Source organism: Scomber japonicus, chromosome 14 (assembly GCF_027409825.1).
Source record: "Scomber japonicus isolate fScoJap1 chromosome 14, fScoJap1.pri, whole genome shotgun sequence".
Lineage (NCBI taxonomy): Eukaryota > Metazoa > Chordata > Actinopteri > Scombriformes > Scombridae > Scomber > Scomber japonicus.
The window spans coordinates 1,399,679-1,409,816 of NC_070591.1; the positions used below are offsets into that span (position 1 = coordinate 1,399,679).

Sequence of the window (10,138 nt, forward strand, 5' to 3'; positions counted from 1 at the left end):
TACGTTCCTGTGTTGGAAACCCACAGACATCCCATCTCCCACATATTGATAGTGGCTACCTGACGGCCGCAAATAAAACACAATCTCCTGAAATCCCCCCCTCGGAACGAAACTCCCTTAAATTAGTTTTTGCAGGTTGGGATGTCTGCAAACACCATACAGAAAGCAGACAAGGGCGAGGGAGTGTTTGCCAGCGGTGAAGGGTAACTTGTAATTGTAACCAACTACATTTCCAAAGTAATCTTCCCAACACTGGTGATGTGTGTGTGTAGCTTTATATTTTGTGTGTGTCAGACAAACATCAGCCATAAACTAACTCTGGTACAGAACATCAAATGGTAACATTTATATCTAACACTGTATATGTCCCAATAAACTAATTACTACTGTTTTTGAGTGGTAACAGTATTTCATTCTCTTTCTTTCTTGTGTTTTTTGCGTGGCCTTAATACTCCGTCGTAGTTTTAATGAGCTATTGCAGTTGTTTAAATTCATCCAAGAAGTTAAGGAGCCAACTCATCAGCACGGACACATAGTGGATTTTATCATTTCCATTGATATGCTGTCAGAGTAAATGTTGCATTGATGGACCATTACTATATCTTCTTCAGTCGCCGGTGGACATGTCATGCTGAGACCGTAAAGCAGCGTAATAAAAGGGACTACCTAAACACTGAGAGGAGATGGAGAAAATAAAACCTTTCAGGAATTACAACAGAAGCTTGAAACCGGCCAGGAAAGGATTCATCTCGACTCTTATCGACACTCACAGAAGCGATCTTTCTCTTCCTGACACCTCCTGCTGTTTCTTCTCATACTTTCTCAACCACCAAAACTAACTTCACAGCTAACTATGACACATCTTCCACCGCTGCATGGCTCTGCAGTGGTTTGAATCCCACTTGCATGATCACGATTTCATTGTCACACTTGGGGACTTCCACTGTAACAGACTGTAAGAGTGTGGGGTCCCGCAGGGCTCCATGTTGGGTCCTCTGATAGTCAACCTATGCATGCGTCCCTTTAGTTACATTACCAGTAAACATAACATCAGCTACGACACACAGTTCCCCATCTCTGTATTCACTGATGACCCACAACCAATAAACTCCGTCATCAGCTGCTTAGAAGAAATCGACCACTGGGAGAAAATAAGATGTTGGTTGTAGGTCAGGGGTGTCAAAGTCATTATGTTTTTATGCTTCCAATTCTTACTGTTAAATGTTTGTTTTTATGTAAAGCACACTGAGTTGCCCGATATAAATAAAGCTGCCTCGCCTTTGTTTGTGTTTATAAATATGTGATTTTATGCATGTGGATTCTTTCGTTTTTGGTTTTTATGTAAAGCATTTTGAATCATTTGATCATTTTAATCTAAATATCAATCTTTCTCTAAATCTAACAAAGTGATTTTTGTGTCTAACCCTAACCGATGTTGTTAAATGACACAAAAAGCATAAAATACGTAAACATGACGCGTTAAATCATCACGTTAACCTGAGATATGTCAAGATATTTCACTCAAGTTGAAACATTTTCTTGTTTTGTGTGGATGCGTATCGACCAGCAAATACACATTTTTCAATTGTTTGCTTCACGTTTTGTTGGAAGAAAAATAAAATACTGTAAAAACACAAAAAAACTGGACAAAATACTGTAAGATTGTTTCCCTGCTGTCTTAAAAATGAAAGTTTACTGAACTAAAGATTTTTTGAACGTCTTCTCAGGACTTGAGGAAATAAAATTCAATATTAATTTGTTCAGTTGGCAGCAGGAAGCAGAGAAAGATGATAATCTTTGTAAAACACAGACACAGCACTTCCTCCTGTTTTGAACAAATTTCCTAGAAGACTGTTTGAACCACATGGATGAAAACAAAATTCAGTTTGTTGCACCATGCGGGGAGGAAATGGACAAAATTTGGACTCAAAATGTTTCCTCCAAACAAAGATGGTGGCTGGAAATGTTGTTTCTATCTGTACAACATGGACACACCTGTATACCTGCCTATAGCACATCTCTGTATATAATGTTTAATAGTGATATAAAAGATCAGTCGGACAGTTTGGTGTCAGTCACAATCTCTTTATAGGTTTTATCACACACAGTGGAGCAACTACAAGCTCCAACCAACCCACAACAACTGGCTGAAAACATCACGACTCTCCATGTTACAAAGAAAGAAAAAAAAATCCAAAGATACAAATATTACAACCTGTCACTGAAAACTGATTTTCTCTTTAAACTCTTTAAACCCTTTAATCACTATACAGCTGAACTCTGTAAAACTGTCTGAACACAGACCAGATCCACACACACACACTCCCTGATGAAACACTAGCTATTCATTTACAGTTTAAAGGAGATTAAATTCATCATCAAAGTGTGTGTGTTGGTTTGGCTGCAACTTAGAGTAAAAAAAAACGTTCTTGTGTCTGGACCAGCGTTGCTCTGACAGGGAAGCAGACGGCTCGACGCTCAGCCCTGAACTCGGTCTGCCAGGCTCACTCTCCCCAACCAGCACCACCAATCACAGGCTTCTGTTTACAGATGTTAGTGATACTCAGCCTCATAGCAGCGGTCACATTTTTTCCATCAAAAAAAGAAAGAAGATTTTTTTATCAATAAACGTTATAAGACAAAAACACACTGTGTGAAAGTTTCAAGAAAGAATTTAAGTCATGAATTGAGCGTCGGACAAAGTTAAAAAGATGTGTCCGACTAAAATTCAAGAAGCTGCATGATGGAGGAGCTCAGTGCTGCCATTGCAGGTCAGGAGTGGTACTGCTGCGTCTATTCTTATTTTACAGCCGCTGATGTTTAGCCGTCTGTTTCCGTGTCAGGGGTCCGACCGCGACAGTCACACCGGAGCCCGACGTCAATATTGGAATGAAAAAGAGGAATAATGATGATATATATTCACTGATTCTGATTGTTTCTCACAAAAAACAAAGAATCCCTCAAATTAAAGACTCTTTCCATCTGACAGGAAGCATTACAGACGGGGAGCGGGTGGGGAGGGCGTTGGAGTTTAATTAAACATTTTAATATAATTTGATTCCCAACCCAGGTTTTATATGTACAGCAGGTTTCTGTTCCTCCCTGTTTAAAAATAAACTCTGTTCAACATATTTACACAGTGGAAAACATCAGCATTCACAGTAAGCTTAAATGACTTGTTCACTTTTGAACGTGTGTGTGTGTGTGTGTGTGTGTGTGTGTGTGTGTATGTGTGTGTGTAATTAGCATTTTAACACACGCATGATGGCATATGTACAGAACATGGAAAAAACCTCTCCTGCCTCACTCCGTGTTGAAAAGGTAAGAGGCGGTGGCGGCGGCAGGTAGGAGGAGGAGCGGGGCGAGACCCCAGTCCTTTACGGTGGGCGGGGCTCTCAGGTGGCCTCCTGCCCCTCCCCGCCTTCATCCACCTGGTTGGTCTTCCCCAGCGTCTTCATCTTGGAAAGCAGCTCATCGAACGTCTCCTTCACGCCTTTCTCGAGCAGCCAGCCCTCGCTCTCACACTCTGGGTTCTCCGGGTCGGTCATCGTCTCCAGAGCTGTGCAGAGGTACTTTAACCCCGCCATGTCTGCCGACTGACACACACACACACACACACACACACAGGATATGTCATTTTAAGCCTTGTATATCATCATGGATTAATTAGTGACCAGTTTCATTTAAAGAGACATTTCACAGAGTTCTGATGTTTTATGCTCCTGATCCTTAAATGTGATTCTGAGTTCTGATCTAAAACATATTATCATACAGGGTTTCCATAAAGTCCCTGAATAGACAAATCAGTGGAAATGGAATCACTTAATAAACCTATATCTATATGAGCTCCATTAGTTGCAGGAAGCATCAAGACGGCCATGTTTGCTGCAGCAGAGCCTCATCAACGGCTCAGTGATGTTTAGCTTCGGTCGCTGATGTCTCGTATCTTTGTTCCATACTCGATACACAGATGCAGTGTGATTAAAAACTTTGATTACCACTGAATACATAAAACAAATCTGATTAACATATCTGAATTTTTTAAATTGTAAAGAGACTTTGTGGAGAACCTGTACACGTTTTCTCTACATAATACATCTATAACTTTAGGAGAATAGTTCTGCTTTTTCTCTGGAAACATGCTAACACCAACATGCTAACACCAACATGCTAACACCAACATGCTAACACCAACATGTCTGTGAGGATTTTCCGTCAGTCGTGTTTATCACAGGAGGGTTGAATCGAAGGGAAAGTGGACTTGGTTGAAGGTCCTTGAACCCAGACCAATCAAGTCCAGTTGCCCTCGATTCAACCCTTGGATAACACCAACATTTCAGCCTGTTTGAGAAACAATATAACGACGTGACAAAAATAAAATCATCAGGAGAGCAAGACCCCAAACAAGCTGATCAAATGTTCCGAAGAAAACGTATAAATGTGATGATTCTCGGTCGGTTCTGCAGTTTCTAAGTGGATTTAAAGAGGTTTATTGGTGATGGACATGGAGATAATGATATCCACAGGAAGTGTAAGCCAAACTTAATGACATCAATATGTGACTCAGTATCTCTGCACCATCGTCAGCTTTCTGGTGCCCCTATGAGGAAGCTATTGGTTTGCTATTTAGACGTTATTTAATTCACCCTGTGACGTCATCCTGACTGAACGGAGCTTCGGTGAGGAGGAACTGTCTGCAGCTGGTTTAGTTTTAGAACTTTAAATTGTCCCCCATCTCTGATTTTGGAGAACCAGCAGCCAATCACAGTTCCGTTATCAGTAACAAACATGCAGAGCTCAGAGTGATTGAGTTCAGGATGTTGTTTTTTAATCCACCGTCATCACGCTTCAGGTCCAACTTGTTGTTTTGACCCAGATCCTGAATCTCTTTTTACTCTCAGGAACGTTCCTCATCCTGATCTTCCCAGAATGCAACCTGTTACTGCCGCGGGAAGATTAACCCCCCCAGAATAGTTCCTGATCCTCGGTGAGCCTGACCACCGATCGGCAGCTTAACCCGCTGCCACTTCAGCCACCAATCACCGATCACATCGAGTCCTGAATCACAGCAGACCAACATCACAACCTCAGACTTCTGTACAATATCACATAAAACCAGAAGACAAACCGCTGACACCAGGACAGACTCTCCTCTATACACACACAAGAAAGTGGAATTCAAGCAGAAACCAGGTTTGTATGTAACTAATTCACATAAAGATTCAAAATATATTTTATAATATATTTTATCATAAAGTGGAATCAACGTTCTACATGCAGAATGATCAAAAGGTCTGCAGTCTGACTTAGAATTCAATTCAATATCATTTTATGGATAAATATAAATTAGAAATATACTTTAAACTGGTTGCTGACCTGCACTGCAAAACTGATCAAATATATCTGCAAACTATATAAACTGATTTAGAAACAGACATTATTAAAAAAAAACGACTTCTTGTTGCTGAGAGTTGAATTTGGTTTTGTTTGTCCATTAGTTCTCCTGCACAGCTAATGCTAATCACTTGTTAATCAATTACGTTATTAACCTGGTGCATTTGAGGTCGCTTCAGTTAATTGACTGCAGGTGTACTGCGATTATCTTCCTTTAAATCACAAGATTAAGAACAGAACTTATCCTGGTTTTATCTCAAGAAGAAAGTCTTCCGAGGTTCGAGTTTGAACTTGATCACAACAAGTTCAGACCAGCAGCAGATGAGAGTCAGATCTGGTTTCCACCTCAGTCAGCCAATCAATATATTTCTAACAAAAAACTGTAAAAACAAGAACCTATAAAATCTGTTTTTATTGTTCCTCCATCTGATCCTCCTGTCCAGTACTAATCTTGTCTCTCTCAGGCCTTCTACACATGATCAGCAGGTTTTACCACACAGGTAAAGTTTACATCATCACCAGCTGGAAGCAAGAAACAGCAGAATTATATATTTTAGTTGAACATAGAAGAAGACAAAAACACCCTCCTTCAGAGAAGAAGAAGTAAAAAACCCAGAGAAGAGTTTGAGTGCATTGAAATCCTTATTAGTCCATCACAGATGTTGCAGGTTTGGTTGCACACAGCTGATGAAACAATGATCGATCCTGCTGATCATCATGTGGAGACAATAAGAGTATCAAGACAAACCAATCCTCTGAGTCATTCTCACCAAACTTCAAGCTAAAGTCTGTTGTTCTGCCTTTGCTGAAACCTCTGACTCTTACCTCCAAGAAGATGGTGGCAAGGACGAGCGCTCCGATGCCGTTCATTATGCTGCTGTAGTAGGCGAAGAGGGATTCGCGGCAGCCCCGGGTCCAGATGTTGAGCTCCTCTGTGCGGTGGTCGTAGTCGTAGTGGGCGGAGTTATTGGTCAGGTGATGCTGGATGCAGGGCCGAGGGGAGCCGGGGTTACAGCAGCTGAACGGGACGCTGTCCATCAGGAACTTCTGCTCCACATTACTGAGGACACGACTGCAGGACAAAGACAGGGAGGTCAGAGGTCAGACACATCGCCTGGCTGGGTGCAACCAATAAACTGCAGCTCAATCTTTAACAGATTTAAGGAAAATGTAGTGAATGTTTGTTTCCATCCACGCTGTCTTGTGTGAATATTCTCCAGCCGCTGCCATTAAACCGCCACAGAAGAAGAAACACATTGAGATGACGTCATTAAAAGAGCGTCAGTCAAAGCTCAAACGATGGAAAACATGATGGAAAAATGTTTGTTAGTTTCATGTATTGAATAATTGTGACTAGTTGTCAATCAAATGATCAAAAATAGTAAATAAAGCAGAATTCATAATCCTTCATTTTTGTCTCAACAGTCGTCCAAAACCTTAAAACTTGATGTGTCAGAAATCACAGAAAGCTCTGTGGACCTGATCATCATTAATATCCTAATCAATCATTTTTGTGACTCCTCACTTTTCCTTGAGAACAAAACATTATTATTATTGTGAACAGTGTTTTTGTGACTTTGTGCTTCTCTACACTGCGTCTTTAGAAGAATACTACTGTTGGTTTATAAAGCACTGAATGGTTTAAAATTCAATTCTGATCTGCTGCTACATTTGGACTTTTTATGGTTTATGTTGGGCATGCTATGCTAACATTAGTTGGTGTTACTGGGGGGGGGGGGGGGGGAGTAGGTGAGACACTTGGTAGTACATAAACGTCACATCATTTGGATTATATCAGGCAAAACTGTCCCGAGTCCTTCACATAAAAATCAGTCGACAGGCAACTGAGAAGATGGCAAAGTCTGATTTTATTATTTCTTCACGTTCTCTCCATCATTTTTGTTATTTTTGGAATGTTTTAAACTAAACTTCTTACACTATTCTCACTTATTTCACGTGTAAGTGGTTACACTTTATCAACCTGTCCAACACTGTTGACAAAGAAGCGGAAACAGACTGACGGCAGTATGACAGTTAATGGTGAGGTTGAAAATTGCACCCCCCCCTCCCCAAACCTACAGTGGCTGTGAAACTTGTGAAAAATGCAAAAGGCGCTATGTTTGGTTTGTCTGTTCTGGGCTACTGTAGAAACAACAACGTAGTGGCTCCGTGGAAGAGGAACTTCTCCCTCTGTAGCTTTAAAGACTCATTCTGAGGTCATGAAAACACAACGATTCATATTTTAAGGTTATAAAACACTAATTAAAACATAAATATTATATTCTATCTTATATTCTACCAAATCCATTCTACTAGATGCCACTAAATTCTACACTGATCCTTTCATTGAATCATAACTTTTCTGACACATGCTGCTAGTGTTTCTCCAGATGATGGCGCTTCAGGAAATGTCATGGCGTCATTAAAATCTAAGAGGTTCATCCTGTGGAGAGCAGGACTGAGATCGGAATATTTCAGGACAATCTGACCAATAGATGATGAGATAGTGTGACATCACCACCTTTAGGCTCCACCTCTACTGGAGCAGAAACAAAGTAAAGTCGTAACCACCAACATATTGAAAAAAAACATGATTTTTTTCCTGGTGAACAAGAGTTTGGTTTCAGATGTTACTGGTTTCTTCTCGTGGGGGGGAGGAGCCTGACAGTGACTGACAGCTACATGCAATGGGCGGGGCCTATGAGTGACATCACGTTAAAATTGGATCATGGAAAATAATCATCTAAGAGAGAGAAAGAAAAATCTCTCTTAAGTGCATTAAGACAGAGAATGACATGCAAACATGGACATACAATATGTTTCAGACGCTGAGTCGTCATCGTGTATATGATTATATATCTTTGAACCTTGACGATCATATCTGTCTGCTCACCTGTAAAGTGTTGGTAATGCATTATGATGGTAAAATGTGTTTGTTCTCAGACTTTCATCACTCAGCCTCTGATCAGAGAATCACTTTTGGAGTTTAGTTTAACCTTGTCATGTTAGCGGACGCATAAAGTGCAGCGGGTCGGAAATCAGATCCTGACAGATTATGGACTTAGGAGGAGAAGCCGGTTCATCGACCTCCTGCACAGTAACTTTCACCTTCTTAATTCCCTTAATTATCAGTTATCCTTCACTGACCCTTTTAAAAAGACACAACTATCGCCTCCGAGTGCTGATAAAATCATGTGTTCAAGGAATGTTGAGGATTGAAATCAGGCTTTTCCCTTCCATGAGAAGTCGCAAAGAAAGTTTTGTTTAGCTCAGCTCTTAATTTATTATAAGAAAAGGCTTCAGTGAGAAGTACAGACATAAATTCATCGTTAACTGATTCCAGAGCTAAAACTAACAATCGTTTTTATCATCTATAATTTCTCCATTAATGGAGTTTACTGGACATGATATATCCAGAATCATCCCATTTCTCAGAGTACAGGGTGACACCCGCAAATGTCAACTAGTCATTTCATGTTTAACAGTTCAGTGCATGCAGGGGCAGATTTAATGATTTGGAGGCTTCAGGAAAATGCTGACTTGCTTTATTGTTAATCTTTCTCTAACAGAGAATGTTGGTATCTGCAGCAGTAGAAGGAGTATACAAATCTGCATTCAGATTGTTACTACAAGTGACAATGTTTTCCTGTGAAGTAGAAGCACACAGGTGCATAGATCTCCGAGTGCTTTGGGGGAACAATGAGTTAGAATATAACATGATTCAATATTTATCATATTTAAAGATCATAATAAATCTATAGCTGTTTGGGTCTCTTTTATTTCGGGACTCCAGGAACTTGCCTACTGATGATAAAGGGGCCCCTGATTACATGGTGCAGTATTCAGTGTGTACTCACTCTTTAACCTCATCGTTGCTCATGTCCAGGTAGCGGTTGCTGATCCACTGGACCTCGAACCAGTCCCTGTAGTTGTTGTTCCCACAGCAGCGGAACTCAATCTGCGTCATGTCCAGTGTCCTCTTCATGAAGCAGCGCCCCGGCGTGTCCGTGTCTTTGTAGAACTTGATGCTATTCTTCAGTCCCTCAGCCAGTGTCAGGTACATGGCGAACTGCATAAGGATGCAGAGCACCGCCGTCAGCAGCAGCAGCCCATTGAAGCCACAGCACATCAGCAGGTATGGCTTCAGCATCGGCTTCCACTTGGCAAACTTCATGGGGTCCAGAGAGTCGTGGCACACTTTACCACCAAAGGCGTTGAGCCCACAGGCCGCCATGCCCATCAAGATCAGCAAGTTGGGCACTAAATGACTCTCGTCGTTGTCCATCATCTCACTTCTTTTCCGAAGCTCAATCTTAAAGAAGATACCGAGGCTGAAGATGAGGATCCCCACCATGACCGAGAACCAGTAAAGCATCCATAGACCCTGAGCGAGCTTCACCCGCTTCGGCAGGTCGAACTTCACTGGCATGAACGGCATTTTCACCTCTGACTGTGATCACAACACTAAGGTCAAAAAAACAATTACTGAACTTCAGATTTCAACAATAAAACAGTTTCCTTTGTTGAGCAAATTGAGAATCCGGCAGAGTTTCAGTATTTTAATCCGTTCCAGAAGGAGGCAGCTAGACGTGACTCGGACAGAAAACCTGGTTTCAGACCCATAATGCCAAACTCCAAATCAGGACAGTCCATACTCCTGGGGGGGCAGAGGGCTCTGCCATCAAATCAGAACCAAATATTCACATAAAACCCTCAGATGGGCTCAGCCGTCCGGCTGCACCGA

The 10,138-nt window shown here is 41.3% G+C and overlaps 1 protein-coding gene across 1 annotated transcript; it reads right to left on the bottom strand.

The window, feature by feature from the left end:
- Positions 1–3,395: 3,395 nt before the first annotated feature.
- prph2b (peripherin 2b (retinal degeneration, slow)) lies at positions 3,396–9,832 on the bottom strand. The gene is made up of 3 exons (XM_053333485.1): positions 9,252–9,832; positions 6,220–6,466; positions 3,396–3,596 (listed from the first exon to the last, which is right to left on the bottom strand). The coding sequence occupies exons 1-3, from the start codon at positions 9,830–9,832 to the stop codon at positions 3,396–3,398; spliced, it is 1,029 nt and encodes a 342-aa protein (XP_053189460.1).
- Positions 9,833–10,138: the final 306 nt, after the last annotated feature.